Consider the following 18,031-nt stretch of genomic DNA (forward strand, 5'->3'; position numbering starts at 1 on the left):
AGAGAGAGGAAAACAAGCCAGCTCTCCTTTACTCTCTAATTACAAATGACAAACCTGCTACCAAGAGCCCGTCTGGCACCTGACGACGCATGATAACCTCTCAGCTCTCTGCCGATACTCAGTGGCCGACTGGAGGTGATCTGCATGTGTGTGTGTGTGTGTGTGTGTGTGTGTGTGTGTGTGTGTGTGTGTGTGTGTATGTGTGTGTGCGTTCTGGCTGATAGATTAAAACAAGAACAACTAAATCAAACAGCGTCCTGCCCTACGGCTCTGATGTCCAATGACAAAGCAAGAAGTCTACAGGCCAATATCTCACCTGTCTTCCTCTCTTCATTGCCCTTTTAGTGTCTCATCCTTTACTTTTAGCCATCGATTTTATCCTTCCTTCATCTCTCTCCATCTCCTCCTCCGTACCTAGTGCATCATTTAAAAACCAGCCGTCTTCCTCCAGTCCATCCATTTCCTCTTCCTCGCGCAATAATGAAGTTAACACTACATTGTGGCTTGTACTCTTACTGGATAATGTGTCTCATTGAATTGTGATGATATCGAAGGCAATCTACTGTGAGTGTCATGTGACATAATATAGGGAGAGGTTGCAACCTGTTCTCACGCCATACTCTCTTCTCTTAACACCCTCAGCTCTGCTGTTTGGGTACTTCTCTATTTAAAGGAAGCTGTACCGGACTGTGGAGGAAAGGTTGACATACCTGTGGTACCCGAGTACTGATGATAAAAAATTTATCTCACCAAAAAGGTCCCTGTAGTAGCCATCAGTAGCTTAACAATAGCACGACTCCTTTAGATAAAAGGTATATTTGACATAACCCTAACCCTACATCCCGCTCATTCTAAACTGTATTATACTACCAAGTCTGAAACGCATACATTTTAACATGTAGGCATATATAAATAAAATAAAGTTTACAGTTACTGTGAGTTAAGTTGAATGTAGTGTTTGGCTTTCTGAAACTGTGACTTCCTGTCTACTAGAACTTGACTTACCTTTTACTTAAGTCTTAACTGGCTCCACTGACATTGCTTACGTTTCACAAGCCAATTTAATGAATTACTTTTGAAACCAGCCAGTAGTAACGACCAACTTCTTTTGTAATGGATTTAGAAAGAGCTGGTTGAGCTTCACTCTTCCATTTTTCTGGCATTTTAAAGACTTCTCATCCATGTTGGGTTTGAAATCATGACGTTGGAAACAGCAGTTGAGAAAACCATCTTACCACAGGGTCAATTCAACAGCTGTTCTGGAGCTTTCAAGCTAATTACATGATTTCTATCAGTAAATGTTTGTCCTGTTGGGTCATTGGGTGATTGAGGATTGTTGTCGTTTTATAATATAATAAAATAAGTCAACTGTCTCAAACAAACTCAAATGTTAAATGTTGTCAAGCAGCTGTAGAGGAACTTGGCGTAATAACGAAGGCTAGAATTGGCAAAATTATTATTCAAAAGCAAAGCGGTGCAAGGATTCAACAGCAACTTTTGGTGCTTGAAAATGTTCACTACTCTGTGCTACTGACACAGTTTTATGAACACCCGAAAGCATACAGAAGTACAGGTACACGTGAGAACAAGTTAAAATGTGGAAGAAATAAAGTGGGGCAGAGAGACAAAGAAGGAAAGAGACACAGAGAGACTGAAATACACACAAGCAGCGGTCTGAATGGACCGCCAGACACGGGTTCACGCTGCAGGAGTGAGCTTACACTTCTTCCCATTCACACCGAGCATTGAGTTAGCATTGACTCCCCGCTGAATAGCCTTCGTGAAGACACAGGGCGATGCTAACCGGGAGGCGCTATCGCTAGCCGTCCTGCTCCTTGGCGGAGTAGCGAGGGGCGGCATTGATATGCTAATGCCGGGGACGTTTCGGGGCCAAAGCTTGGGACCGTGGGCGCTCTGTGATCCTCCAAGCCCAAAAAGGACAGATCTCCAGGGCATTGTGATTTCCCCAGTCAAGGCCCTGAGTGATCAGGATAAGCCCGTCCATGCTGCTTTAGTGCTGTCACTCAGCCGCTATTGTGGTCATGTGAACGGCCATTTTCATCACAATTGACCTCGGTCTTGGCAGCACTGTTCTGCAGGGCCCTCCTTTCTCCATTCTTCGGTGCCCTTCCCTCCTTCCCCTTCGCCCTCCATCAATGATTTTTTTTTTCTTTCTCTGTCTGGTCTTTCTTGTTGTTCTCTCTCTCTTGTCTTTTTGTTTTCTTCTCTCTCTCCAGCAACAACAGAGGCCCACCGATATGGCTGCTGCAGAGTTTAACTGGCCTCCCTGTCTATCCACTGCCATCTCTGCAGCGCTCGTCTACGAGGAGTCGCGGAGCCTTTGATTGTCTGAACTGATACTGTAGAACATTGCAACCCGTGGTGCAATACATATGCTGGGATTTACTACTCCCCTCAAGGGGGTAAAACACTCAGCGTGTGTGGTGTGAGCGACGATTTACAACACACACAGCGAGTGGGCGGATGGGTGTCATCATCCTGTCCTTTATTCAATCACGGTTTAGCAGACATATATATTCTATATATGGAGTGTGTGTGTGTGTGTGTGTGTGTTCTCTCTTTGCTTCTCTTTATTTGATCAGGGCTGGAAGAAAATAACAATGTGCTCCCTTGAGGAAGCTGTGGGAGGTAATGACAGAGATTGTCCCTGTGAAACGAGTTGCCTTGCTTTGTGCATGTATGGACGGGGAAAACAGATGGAAAAATGTAGAGAGGTAGAGGAGGTGGAGAGTGACGAGTATGCATATGTGTGGGACTAATACATGTGGGTAATGTGTGTGGGTGGTATGCTTGTAGGCTGTGGGGCATTCACATGCCTTTTTTTCTTGCTTTCTTTCTGCAACAACCCCCCCCCCCCCTCCCTCCCTCCCTCCCACACCCACACACACACACACACACACACACACACACACACACACACACATATATATATGCATGTACGAGGATGGGAGGAGAGTTTGCCTGGCTGCGAAGAACTCTGCTCTATCAACACAACACATCCTATTTCTCAACATCTCCTCCCACATCTCCCTCTCCCCCCTCCACCACCTTTATTTCTCTCTCTCCCGGGAAGTGACACAGAATTCTTTTTTAACTGCAGTACATTCATTACAACAACCCTGCAACACCCCCCCCCCCCCCCCCCCCCTCCACCCACCCATCTCTCCTCCACCACGTTGTCTCTCCCCCTCCCTAAAACACAAATGGAATAGAGACAGTGTACGTATCCACCTCCAGCAGCCGCCCTGGACTTTACGCTTTTCATTAAAAACACAATAGTCCAGGCGGAGAGAGAGAAGGTGGCGGAGAGAGAGAAGGTGGCGGAGAGAGAGGTGGTAAACACTCATTCATATGCGGCCTTTACTACAGCGCATACCCGCGCCTCAAAGCGTAGGAAGGGGAAGCGGAGCCTACAGACAGCGTGGGTGTGAAGCACTGAGGCCAGCCAGAATCTCCAGCTCTCAGCCATTCCTCTGTCTATCTCCACTCCATTGACAACCAGTCACTCTGTTCAGCACACACACGTGTACACACACACACACACACACACACACACACACACACACACAAAGACACAGCTGTGTAAATGCATGTGTGCACGGAAAAATTGGACACCAAAAGGTTAAAAACACAAGGGTATGAAATCATGCATGCACAACACACAGGCGCATAGACAGAGCTCACTTACACAGTGCACTTCAGAGAAGGTTGGATGAATAGACAATATGTGCCGCGAGTCAATAGCAATGTGTCAATTGCCATCGCAGGCAACGCTGCAAATCAATGACGAGAGCTGCTTTATGGAAGTATTGGATTTCTGGAGAGCAGTAATGAAGTATCTGGATTTGTCAGGTATTTAATTCAGCGCATAAGACAAAAACAGACTTCTCCTTTTGGGGTAATTCGTCTGCAAGTGATTTCCCAACAGAATTTCCAGCAGGTACAAATAATCCCTCAATCTCAATGTGTGCCCTTCTTAATTTGCCGGAGCCCAGGGTGATGCCGTAACATATTTTTTTGTCAAAAGCCGTCCAAAATCCAAGGATATTCAAATTTGTATTAATATAATATGGATATAAAACACACATTGCAACAGATTGTAACATCTGAGAAGCCTCTGTTTGGCATTTGAGCTTGATAAATGACTCACTTTTTCAAAATAGTCAACGATATAATCAACACAATCAGTACACCATGAAAGAATATTTCATTCTTATCAACCTCTTCCACTCAGAAAAGCTGCAACGAATGAATATTTTTATGATAAATTATCTCTTTTAAATCAGCTGATTAGTTGACGGATGTTGATGTCTTAAAACCTTGTTTTGTCCGAATCTCAATTTGTTCGACATACAGCAACATAACTGAGAGAATCAGCGAGTCGTCACATCAGAGAAGCTTCAACCAATCAGTTTTCGTGTTTTGCGTCAAATGATTATTGATTAAAAATGGTTGTCAATCAATTCTCTGTACACTGACTTATATGTTTGTGGATCAACTAATTGTTTCGGACGCTGCTCACGCACACAAACTCCTTAAAAACACATAGAGAAGCATTATATTGGCATCACCAACACAAACTGGCCAAGATGTGAACCCAAGAACATGGATCCCATAGCAGCAGAAAATACACACACACACACACACACACACACACACACACACACACACACAGAGACAGAGAGAGAGAGAGAGAGAGAGAGAGAAGAGGAACAGGCTGAAACATCCAGGAGAGGAGTGCGGTGGTGTCTGTAGGACACCATCGATCCAACACTGACAGAATTAGACAGCCAGACCAGAACCAACAGAGACTAACATGCATTTGCTGCTGATCGTACACATATCTGTACAGCAGCAGCTATTCACACATGAACTCGCCGTCCAACACATTCGTCCACAAACGCATCGTCATTGAAAGCGGAAAAGTTCTACAACGTAATTAGAAAGAGCATGTTGTCACCGGCAAACACAGCCCGTTTGAAATCAAAATGACAAGTTACACCGGCAGTGTGCATGTGTTTTGCCAAACCATTCTAAATTCTCCCCGTACCGCCCGCAGTCAGTCAACAAACATCACACGACGAGCTGTATTTTTCACGTGTTTTTTAACTTTTGTTTACACCTCATTGCATTCATGTCTCCTCTTTACTTTGCTCATTCCGAGATGAATGGGTTTAGCTGCGTAAGGCTCGACGTACGTGTGTGTGTGTGTGTGTGTGTGTGTGTGTGTGTGTGTGTGTGTGTGTGTGTGTGTACTTGTGTCAATGCATGAAACCCTAGCATGAACCCAATGATTTGCGAGCCCTCTCCTCATCAGGCATGATGCCCCGTCAGGCTTTCAACAGCAAACAGGCCTCACATGAGTGATCGTGCATTGGTCTGCAGGACTGCTGAGTTTGAATTTTTTGCTGGAGTTTTATCTCGTTTCCGCTGCGCTGGAAGGTGCACCCGAGGAACGGGACGAGATGCACATGCGTCACACGGCCGGGCCAAATGAAAATCACGGTATTAAACCAAATATTATTTTCAGACAGTGATCTACAGTGTAATGCAAAACGGAAAATAATCTCAGTTATGTTCTGTGGACAACATGTTGATTTGCGACACGAGCAAAGCAAACATTCTCGATTCCAGCTTCTCAAATTTAAAAAATGCTGTTCTCTTTTTTAGATCATTGTGAACTCAATATTTGGGGGTGTGAGCATGTATTGGGCTCTGGTGGATGAATTAACCATGTAAATAAACGCAGCCCTGATCATATTTTTGTAACAACACGATGACACTAAAAGTCACTATACTGTATGATGATTTTGAGGTATTGCTCAGACCCACGCACACAACCCCAGAATGCAGACACACGCCCAAAAAACGATAACAACAGACTCGGTTTGTGAATATGCCTGTTGCTGCTTGAGTAACTGGTTGACTGGCTGGTTTCCACTGATCGACAGTTTTACTGACTGCTTGCTGTTGCCATCAGGAGCCGAGTGCTCGTGCTCCCTCCCTGGCCTGGCTGGGACTGATGAAAGCCTTCTGCTGCAACAAGGTCATAATTCACTTAGCCAATGCCCAATTTCCACATAATTACCCTCCTGCTTCACGACCGCCGACGCGTGGACACACGCACGTGCACACACACTCGCGCCGACGCTCAGACACAAACGCATTTCCTCTCTGATTTGTGTCATTACTGAGAGGAGAGTGGTTAAAAGGTTTCAGAGTTGGCCTCTTAGTGACAGCTTAAATGGATAAAACCTCAATTAAAGAGTCTCTCCCTCTCTGCCGCGCTCCCTCTGTGGATGGAATAAGCATAATTCTGTGTCCTCTGCAGTTTGTTGAAGTGAGGACAGTGCCTGGCCTTTCTTTTTTCTTCTTCTCCCCTGGCTGCTAAATCAAACCTTCTCAAAAGGAGACTCTCTCATATCTCGCAATAATTGTTTCTCGTGGAAACCCGTTTAAAAACAAGCTACATTCAGACGTTTTTTACGTTCATAACGTTTTTTTTTACAGCTTGATGAACCGACTATAACTTTTGTAATCAACAATAATCGTCCTGTCTGCCCAGCGAGCAGGGACAATAGACGCAGTGGCTCTCCTTCCTGCTGTCCCGGCCTGTGACAGTTCATTTCCCGGTGCGTTTAATGAAAACAGCTGCATTTCCACATGTGACGGCTTTGTCTTTATGTGGAAGGATTCCTAATTGTCATGTCGCTCGAGTTTATTGACGCAAGACCAATCTACTCTGTTGTTATCAGGCTCAGCATATGGCCTCAGACTGCCACTACGCTGCTACCATTATTAGCCACATCACAAACCCACCATATGAGCATCTGGTGTGCGCGTGTGTGTGTGTGTGTGTGTGTGTGTGTGTGTGTGCGTGTGTGTGCGTGTGTGCTGACAGTCTACATTATTAGTACCCCCTCCCTCCCCAAAGCCCCAAGAGCGCTGGCGAGTACACACACACGTATACACACACACACGTATACACACACACACGCACACACACACACACACACACACACACACACAGATACATGAAGTGCTTTGAAACAGCTTGTAAACATCACAGCCTTGTTATTAGCACCTGATTACACTGCTGGAGCTTAGGCGTCGGCTCAGAGAATAATGCGAATATCAACAACAACATCGAGTGTGTGTGTGTGTGTGTGTACACGAGTGTTTGGCGTGTATTGCCTCCAGCCCATCGCTGTGGGATTTGTTCTCTGTGGGCAATTTGTTCAAAGTTAACACATGGATGGGAAAGATAAATTCTTGTTTTGCCGAGAATCTACAGTTAACGAGAGAAGACGGTCATTCAATAACTGGCCTGTCGAGGAAAAAGCAGCAACGCATCCGCCTCAAACGACAGCGGTTTACCGTAAATCAAGTGACTGACGCAGCTGCTCCTGTTATTGCGATGGGATTTTTGAGAATTCGCCGCCAAGATAACTGCCCTGAAAAGATCTGTTGAGTCACTTCACTGTCATATTTATATTTTTAGATTTTAAGCAACAAGCATCATCCTCAAAGATATTCAAAGATACTGGCTCTATTAAATCATTTTAATTTTGTCCGTAAATGTAACGCTCCATCCAAACACGCCATTCATGCTTAATGGAGAACAAAGAAATACTGCAGCTAGATGCACCGTTTGAACCAATAACACACATTCTCCTCACAATTGCGTCAATTTGTGGCGTTCTGTGATTTGTCCGTGTCATGATGAATCACATAAATCACTGGTCCAAGCATTGATAAGGACACCTCCCAAGTAAATCCATACCACATTATCAACAGATATTGCTTCTGCATGCATTATCCTTGATGTTTTAGCTGAATAACACACAGACGTGCTCGGACCATAAAAACAGGCCAGCAGGCAGCAGCAGCAGCGTCGGACATCAGATTATTTAAACCAATTTAACCAATTCACGCTTAAAAATGAGTTCTGGCAAAAAGGGTGGAAAAAAAGTCATGCTTTGGTAAATTATGTATTGTAATTTGTGAGTCTGAAAGAAACCGATTAAGCAGCGACTGAGATGCCAGAACACAGCATCCGTGTGCGGTTCTTCCACCACGCTACACCTACACCTCCCTCGAGGTCGACCACCAAAATTAAATTCTCAACTCATGGGAAACACACGCAGCCCGGATATTTTCTGTATTCTATTGTATTTCCATCCATTGTGCATCAACTTACTTCACCGACATCACACCTGGCTATTGCTGGGAATGTGTTACATCCACATTGAAACTCCTCAGATTAAAATCACCATTGCTTCACCTTCCATGGTTCTGTTCCTGGTGTAATTGGTGACTTCTTTTCCTCGTGTTGGTGTTGGTAATCACACCGTACGCTGAGGTGGAAGGGTTTTAGTTCAGTGTTTTTCTCGCGAAATGCAGCCTGCAAAGCATCTGTGCAAACCACCAGCATCCAATCAGCAGTCACTTGAATCAATAGCAACCCCGGGCCGCACATTTACACCTACAACGCCCTTGCTTTGTGCCCGGCTGGATCAGAATCGCTCAACTTGGACAGACTCTCATATGAGGTTTCAGCAGAATTACATTCCTAAAATCTCGAAGAACCGTCTTCCTTTCAAATCCAAACCATTACGGTGACCACAGTTTGTGTTTGATCCAAGCGCCAACGGCGGACATCAATACTCAATTTTCACAGCAATGCTTCCGATTAGTCGATCGTGTAAGCGGGACAGCGTTTGAGGAAATGAAAGAGCCTATCAAGAGATGTGGGGGGGGGGGGAAACCGGGCCGGGCTTGATATTACAGGCTTGTCTTTTTCTCAAGATCAATACGAGTGTTTTATGTGTGTGGAAATTTAAAGGATCTGCAAAGGAGGTTTGAAATGACTTTGGACAAAAATCTCAAAGTGTGCAAGAGGAGAGGAGACGAGTGGCGAGAAGGAAGTAAAAAATGTGGGTGAGGTGAGGCGAAGGGAAAAACCAGCCAACGAAGAAAGGCAGCATAGTTTCTAGCACTGGAAAGATTTAGTCCAAGTTAATTTGACAGAGAAAGAGTCTCACAACATTCACATTAAAACCACACGGCTCCCAAAATACCACCACCCCGAGAGTGCTTTCCCATCAGGCATTTGGGGGATGACAGAAGAACAGAGAGGTGGGGGGGGGGGGCATATTCCTGAAATCTAGCTCATCCCCAAAAAAAAGGAAATAAAAGATGGACCTAAAATAATTTATTTTCCTCCTTTCTTGCACATGTCCCTCAATGCTGGGCTCACCTACCAGACAATACCTGCCCAGTGAGAGAAATGTATTTACCGACTAGACGTAAACGTGGAGGTAAATGGACTGTGTGGGAATGATACCACTCTTCCATGGACTCAAAACACTGGACAAACGCTAGCTAAGACTCAGCTAACTAGCACAACCAGGCCTACCAAGAAACAGGAGGAGAGAGCAGATAATGAATCTTCGGATGGTGGAATCTTCGGATGGTGGTCCTCCCTGGAACTCTCTCAGTGCAAAGCCGAAGAGAGAATGTGTGGGAGGACGACTAACAGGCAGAGCCCAGCGCCCTGGGATTTGTGATGCGAGTGGCTGGCCTGCACTAGCACACGGGCAGAACTCCTCCTCAACCCCTGCACCCAGACGGACAAAGCCAAGGACAGCTGAGGAAAGTAAAACCTGCAAAACACCTCCACAACAACCAAGCCTACAACTTCAAAACAGATTTGCTCCATTGTCGCAGGATCCTAAATCATCTGATGACCTGGATAAGCAGCTATCTCCTCAAAGCGGGGTAAGAACTGAGAGTCAATGTGAGAAAAGGCTGCAGGCAAAGCTAGTGACTGGGCCTGAGACTCTGATTGTTGGTGACTATGCTGTAAAAGATGTCAGAAAACTGTGCAGCAAGAACACCAAAATACTCTGCTTTCCAAAAGATATGGTCTCTGACATGAGAGACAAAATCCTGGACATCATGGCTGACTATCCCACAGCGAAAAACATCATTGTGCATACAGGAAGCTGTGATATTGTGAAACAACAGTCTGAAGTTCTGAAGCGAGACTTTATTGATCTGTTAAACACAGTCAGCTCTGTCAAGGCTGAGGTGTTCATCAGTGGCCCTCTTCCACCAGTCAGAGGAGGAGATGAAGGATTCAGCAGGCTGTTTGCACTGAACGACTGGCTGTCAACTGCATGTGCTGACCATTCAGTATATTTTATCAACAATTTCTACCTTTTCTGGGAGCGCAGACATCTTTTTGCAGCGCATGGAGTTTGCTTGAATAAGTCAGGGGTAAAACTGTTTACCTCTAACCTGTTTTTCTCCCTGCGTCACCCGTCTGTCCCTACTGTCAAGGACAAGACACAAGAGGAGTCTAAACAAGAGATAACCACACAGCATCGCCATGGAGACCTTACGGGAAGGATGCCCCCGCCTAACGACAGTCAAAAGGAGGAGTCTCCAACCTCATCATCAGGGACCGCCTCCGATCTCCCACTTTCCCCACCCTTCCTAGACGCAGAGTCTTTACCTCCCTCCCCAGCACCTACTTCCACCCCCCAAATTCCATCCAGGTCCCTTTCCTCTCTCACACTCTCCCCATCCTCCCCCCACCTGGAGTTCACTGACCGCATGAAAGAGCTGGTCATTGCTGAAACCAAACACACTCCTCGACGGTTCCACAACCATCTTCTGTCTCCCCTACATGATAACGGAAATAATTGATATCTTCTGGGTCCAGGCTACAAGGCTAATGACAGCAATGACTCTCTCCAGGAAAAGTCGGGGCCCTGTATGCAGCGAGCCGTTTCAATTCCTGTCCTGCAAGTCTATAGAAAAAGAAAGGTGAGGCTGCGAAGAAACAACAGTAAACATGCAAACTTATCAAACTTAGCATACATTCCTCATCAGCCTGTCCAAATAAATTGGGCAAAGAAAGCTTTAACCACATTAAACTTAGCTTTATTAAATGTCAGGTCTCTGTCAGGAAAAACATTTTTAATCAATGATTTTATTGTTGGGCACAAACTGGACATGTTGTTTTTAACTGAAACTTGGTTAAATCAAGATAACAATGCAGCTGTTCTTATTGAATCAACACCTCCCAACTTCAGTTTCATGAGCGAAACAAGAGCGCATAAGAAAGGAGGTGGAGTTGCTGTTTTATTTAATGATTCTCTTCAATGCAAGCAGATGTCCTTTGGTCATTTTAGTTCTTTTGAATATGTGGCTCTAAATTCCACTCAAGCTTTATTCCTAAACATTTACAGACCGCCTAAATACTGTGCAACCTTCTTTGATGAGTTTACTGAACTGCTGTCTGTAATCAGAATTGATTTTGACTGTGTTGTTATTGCTGGTGATTTTAATATCCATGTTGATAATCCCCAGGACAGAGTCTATAGAAATACCGTACTTTCCGGACTATAGAGCGCACCGGCATATAGGCCGCACCAGCCGATTTTTAAAAGAAAAAAGAAGGTGTACATAGATAAGCCGCACTGGTCTATAAGCCGCAGGTGTCCCCGTTGAACAGCAAGATGCTTTTAACAGTACTAAAGTTGTCTTCTATGAACATCATAACATGTTGCTAGCTTCTAAGCTAATTTTAACATTACGGCCAATGGGGAAATGCTAACCGCGATTAGCATTAGCGAACATATAATATATCTTTGTACATCTTTTCATGCAGACATACTTGCATTACAGACTAAGGTCTCTCACGGCTACCAAACGAAAAGCAATGAGGCAATAACTGTTGTTGCTCATAGCTCTGAATAGCTGTTGTGCTAGCAGCAACTGGCCAAGCCAGTTAGCCGTAAATGCTATTCAGAGCTATGAGCAGAGAAGAGCAGCTTTTTCTCAAGTCTGCCAGTGGATCCTAACAGCGCGGAACAGTGTGAAAGAATCCACCTTCACCAACGGGTTCTGAAAGGCTGGGATACTATGAGATTCAGGGGACAGCGCAATGAGGAGGACAACGCAAGCTCAGGGGCGGATTTGCCCCGGTTCATGATGTGGTGTGTTCAAGGACCCAAAAAAAACTCGTTTTTTACAGTGAACGCAGATCGGCAGAGATCTTTTCCAGACGTGGTTTGTGTGCGAGTAATTGCAGAATTGAGGCAGTGTATGGTTGATTGCGTGCAGCGTAATGTCTCAGGGAGACATCGATTATTGTTTCAATGTATGTTTTAAATCTCCTTTACTTTTGCCTTTATGCTTTTAATGGTTTCATGTGAAGCACTTTGAATTACCTTGTTGTTGAAATGTGCTATACAAATAAACTTGCCTTGCCTTACACATGCACATGGAGAGAGAGAGAGAGGGGGCGGGGGACCACTGGATCTTATTATGCGAACAGTAGTCATCCATCACACAGGTGTTCCCTATTGCTTTTAATTAATGACGTCTCTATGCGAGCATCTGGACGCCACACACACACACACTTTCAAACACACACGTCGCTACGCAAACCAGGACCCATTCACCCGTACACCATGTGGCCTTATTCCTCGTTACTAATGACCAGCTGATCGCTGTGTCACCATGATCACTGAGCCTGTGTGGGAACTTTTACTTTCTGTGTGTGCAGGGGAACAAACGCACATCACACAGTGGCAGCTGACGTACGTAGCGACGGTGCGAACGCCTATGATGGATGTGTTGTACACACACACACACATGCAAACACTGGCGGGGCGTGCATGTTGTGATAGGGAGTGAGTAATACTCCGCTTTGTGCATATATTCATAAATGTAAATGTTGTTGTCCTAAATGGAACTGGGAAACTGATAGGTTTGTGTTGCTGTCGAGGGGAAGGTTGATTGGCCTGCTTAATCCTCTCGTGTGTGTTTCCCTCCCTCCCTCTCTCTCTCTTTCCCTCTCTCTCATGCACACACACACACACATGCACTGGGCCTGTCTTATGGCGTCTAATGTGAGAACTCGTGTGGATCAGGGCACTGGCCAAGCATTATTGTGCATTATTATTATGATGACCCTCCTCCCGTTGCTCAATCATAGTTCAACACAAAATCTTCCTGACTTCCCCTCTCCTCTAACCGGTCCCGTAGCATTTTATATTTCGGCGCCTCTCCCTTCTCGTATTGTTGCATTATTTCTCTCCTTCCCTGCGTGACGTGTCTGTGCACACTCTGACGAGCTGGATGAATATAAAACAAGATGCAACTCTGCGTCGATTACCACACATACACGCGTACATTTATACGAGCAGGAAATTCTGCTCACGCTAGCTGGCCTCATTCCAGTGGCATGCATCGAGGTGATGGTGTCATTGATACACACACACACACACATATGCAAACACACAAGCAAAGACACCGTCTAGAAGTGCTTATGCGTTTGTTTATTCGCAACCCCTAATCGCTTTCAAAAATATACAACAATAAATTAAGAGACACCACCAGATATCTATTATGCAAATCAGTTACCTGCTGCGTTATTAGATTATACACATGTATACACACGCGCACACTCGTGCGCGCACACACTCACACAGCGGTGGTTAATTGCCAGGTGGTGGAAGATAATGTGTGATTTAACGGACTGATGGATTTGTTTTTGTTTCGGTCACCCATCAATGAACAGAGACATCTGTAACAGCGCCAACACACACACGCTTAAGTTCTCACACACACACGCACACACACACACACGTTGAAGCCCAGGGATATCAGTGACAAGTGACTGATAGCAGTGGCAACAGCCAATGTGTAAGGCACGAACGCAGGAAATGATCCATCTTCACGAAGTTAAAAAGGTACACAGCCGCGTGTGTGTGTTTGTGATAATCATAGATATGTGTGCACATGTGCAGGTGTAAGCGTGCATGCTCGCCTGTGTGTGTGTGTGTGTGTGTGTAAACAGTTAATCCTTGGTAACAGTCTCAGCCTGTCTCTAGTGGTTGATGAGTGGCTCGGGGTCAGAAGCTGCTTGAGAAACGGCAGGGTCCTGAGGCTTTACAATGTGTTTACCACTCAAACTGACAGCTACACTACAGCTTATTATTGGCCTTCTAAACCTCCACACTGCACTGTGAGTTAGAGAAACTCCAGAGAGGCACATTGCCAACGGCGGGAGACACGCCAGCCAACTCTACAAATGTGAGATGCTGTGGTGTCGAGTGCAGAAATTCAGATAAATGCTGGAAATGGGATCTGTGGCGTCGGAAGAAAAAAATAGCTCGGAAGTATATGAAAGGATGGATTAGACAGGTTATCCAGCAGTTTATCTGGCCTTTGCGCGTCACTGTCCATGGCCCCTTTGTCTCCTAATTCAAGCAGTAGCCTGAATTGAAAAAGTTATCCCCACTCACTGCTCATACATTGTCATAGTGTATGTGTGGACTGAGGAAAGGAAACAGAGAGAGAGAGAGAGAGATGGGGGGAGATCAAGGATGAGCCAGGTCCACTGAGATGCAGTGTTCTTTAATTAACCACAGTCTTTTATAAAATACACACACACACACACACACACACTAAGACTCACACTGCAGGGGCTGAGAATATGCTGCCGCTGGGATGAAAAGCGTACCGGCAGTGAACGTGTGGAGAGGCCGCGGGGCTCCGCAGTACTCGGGTCCTGGACAGTCGGGTTAAAGGTTAAGATTCTCCAGACTGCTTCAGTTCTCCCCACTGCTGAAAAAACCAACTGCAACCTTTTTTTTTTTTTTCTCCTTTAAACACAGTCTGAGTGTACAGCAGAAAGCAGCTGACAAATGACTTAATTGGTGTACGTTCTACCAAGGTTAGTGCTGCTCACGTTACGTCGAGCTGATTGTACCGAGGTCCCGGGTTCACCTCTTCCCTTTATGCCTTTGAGCGATTCTTTTCCACATTTTTATCGAAATCAACTCGTCTCCGATATGGAAGCCGACGGTGAAATTTCATTAGCATTTATTATAGAATTGTTACAGAATTTTTTTTTTTTATATCTAATATAGAAAATTGAAAATGAGCACTCTCCACACTGAGAAAAAAACCATCAGCTAGAATGCATTAGCAGCGACTGTGCGCGCAATATTAGTTTATCTAAAAATGTACAGGAAAATAATGTTCTCACATTCAGGAAAACTAATATTGTTTACAGTATTGTACCACAACCGACGACCTTATGTTTTCCGCTCCTGTCGCGTTACGCAGTACTTCACGTGTAGTAATTCTGCTGTGATGCATAAACTCACTCGCTTCTCTTAGTTTTATTTCACGCTGTAAACTAAAATCATTGGCCTGGAGTTATTATCAGCGGACAGAATCATTGATCCTCCTACTGCCAAAAAAACAACAGTGTGTTTTCTGAGTTTTAATTTTGTTTACTGCTTTAATAAGTGCAGTCATGAAAGGTGAATCAGTATATATGCGTGACTGCTCATCTTGGGGGCCTAGTGAATTGTGCTGTAGAAGTAAATACCACAAACTGAGATGGTTTAAGGCCAAAATACATCACATAGACAGGAGTCACTGCAAGATGGAGAGCGAAGAGGAAGGTGTGCGTTCGTTTGTGACATGCGCTCTTGCGCACCTAAAATCTAGGTTGATTGTTGCGTTATTTCGTTGTATTATTTAAAAATCATAATTCATTCGATCACGCAGCGTGCTGAATTGCTAATTGTAAGGACATCTTGAAAATTGACCGATATGTCATGTCAAATCCGGCATTTAATTGCAAATTAACAACATTTTATCTGCAGATTTTGGGCAGAAGAGAAGAAACCCGTGGATGTACAGAGTGGGACATGTGGAAACGCAGCTAATACAACATAAACGTACACAAGACTTGACTGTGAATTGTGGGAAGAGAGATAAGCCTACAGTGTGTTGCAGCAGACTGACGCTACATTCTTAAAGGATCCAGCAGCAGAGCCATGGACTCACGAGGACAGTATTAAAAAGGCAGCTTTCTTTAAAAAAAAGAGAGGGAGAGAGAAAGGAGGGGAGGGGAAAAAAAGCATTTTCACTTGAATCAAGATCGGGGTGAGGGATTAGGGAGGATAACAAAAAGGCCAGCGGACTGAGTGTAAACAAGAAAAGGGGGTTAGAGAGGGATAGAAGGAGAGAGCAAGTCGGAGAGTGAGCGAGAAGGAGAGATTGAACAGTGACACTGCTACAACACAATGGGGTCAGCATGAAGAAGTGCTCCTAATTGAACCAGATAGACGAGAAGACAGAGACAGAGAGAGGAAGGACATAGGATGACTCGCTGTCCTTTTCTTTCTATGCTCCCCCGGCCATGCATGGATGAAGGTAGAGGAGAGGGGAGGAAAAAAGGGAGGGGAGTAATTGAAGAAATAAGAACGTGCACAGATTGACGCTGGACTGAGGAACAGAGACTAAATTATGTCCGACTAGTTGTGCAAGTGAGGGTGTTGAAAAGATGGTTTGGAGCCACCTTGACTTCACAGTAGGGGTCTGACGGAGCAGTTTTGAGGCTCAAAAACAGCTTCAACCTACAGGGGAACGTGAGAGGCCTGTTTAAATAGCTTTGTGTGGACCTATATCATGTCTTCCACTTAAAAAAAATAAAAGATGAGATACAGACGAGGAAGGTAGGAGTTAACATCCTTGATACAAGCGTTAGAGGGACTCAGCAACCCACTGATGACTGAAAGTGTGATGTCGTGAACCTGACAGCACAGAGAGAGCAAATCAGGACATTTTCCGTCCTTTTAACAGGTGTAGAATAGAGAGATCAGAAGAAATGGCTTATTACCACACACACACACACACACACACACACTGATCAGCAAAGAGGAATGAGGGGTCTTACTGTATGTTGGAGCTGTTCCAGTAAACGGAATGCCTGTTGGCTGACACCGGGACCACGTCCGCCCAGGTGAGACTCGTTAGCACCCAGAGAGACAGCGCTACCAGAGCCATGCTCTCGGCTCCTCTCTCGGCCTCCGTCCCTTCGGTCTCTCCGGCCACTCTCTCGGTCCCTTCACCCCACCAAACAACGCGACTCAAACATCCCAGCAAATGCCTAATAGACGGGAGAAGGGGGGGACAAAAGCTTCATGCATACATAGAGATACGGTCAAAAGACTAGAAGACTTGCTCTGGTTAATAAGTGTTGTAAAAGTCTGTTGTGGTGAGAAGTGACTATAAAGTCCCCACCCCCCTCCCGCATAAAGCAGACTGCGAACCCCCCCCCCCCCCCCCCCCCACCCCTCTCCAACAAATCCTGGGGCTTCCAACAAGAGGGTTTGTGGAAGTCCTTCTGAGCGGGTCCCCGTAATGACCGACTTGCGCCTTGGTCCTCTCTGCTCACCGGGAACTGCTACTTCTGAGCCCGCCAGAGGAGTGTGGGAGGCCGGCACTGCGTCCAGGCGGGAGGTCGGTCTTCCTCCGCGCATGAAACGGTCCGCAGGGAAAGAGTTGCTGCTGACGTGAAAAGGCTGACTGGAGGAAAACTAAGAATGGGGGGAAAAAAACGGTGGTAAAATAACAGATATTAAGCAAGTCCTCTTCTTTAAAAATAGAAAAACTGTTCTTTATCTGCGTGCTGCTGCAGTTTTTTTTTTTTCTTCCAAGTATCCGAGAGATGCAAAGCACGCGGGGAAACTGAGCTCTTTAATCGCCGCAAACAATTCAAGCAGCCAGTTTCATGAGCTCTTCAAGACTCTATCCGACAACCATCGTTTACGGTGAGCAGCCTGCCCGCCCGTCTCTCCCCTTTCTCTCTCTCACTCTCTCCTCCTCTCTCTGTTTGGTAGGCAGCGCTCGTTCACTTTCTAACTCCACCCCCTGCGAGCGACAAAAGCGCATTCCTTCAGGATTGTGGCCGAGTCGCAGCACATCAGACATCACTGCGACTTGAAGTTTTTTTTGGCAACTGTTCGACCTCCACCCCATAAGTAGTACGCTTTGAATCCCCCCCATCTGCCAGAGACGTCTGCAGCCACCCTCTGCAAGCCTATTTTTCAATGTAACACTCCTCCTCCTCCCCAGCCACATACATTCACACACACTTTTATGACAAAGGCTAAAAAACATAAACTCTCGC

The 18,031-nt window shown here is 45.4% G+C and overlaps 1 protein-coding gene across 1 annotated transcript in view; it reads right to left on the reverse strand.

Moving 5' to 3' along the window:
* The window catches only part of efna3b (ephrin-A3b), a 45,151-nt gene extending 27,470 nt beyond the window's left edge, over positions 1 to 17,681 (reverse strand). Inside the window, exons 1-2 of the mRNA XM_079274647.1 lie at positions 17,297 to 17,681; positions 16,796 to 17,008 (exon numbers count right to left, since the gene is read on the reverse strand). Of these exons, the coding sequence (XP_079130773.1) occupies positions 16,796 to 16,905 (110 nt within the window). The 5' untranslated portion in view covers positions 16,906 to 17,008; positions 17,297 to 17,681. The remainder of the gene's footprint in view (positions 1 to 16,795; positions 17,009 to 17,296) is intronic.
* Positions 17,682 to 18,031: the final 350 nt, after the last annotated feature.

The sequence above is a fragment of the Melanostigma gelatinosum genome (genome assembly GCF_949748355.1).
Source record: "Melanostigma gelatinosum genome assembly, chromosome: 9".
Classification (NCBI taxonomy): Eukaryota; Metazoa; Chordata; class Actinopteri; order Perciformes; family Zoarcidae; genus Melanostigma; species Melanostigma gelatinosum.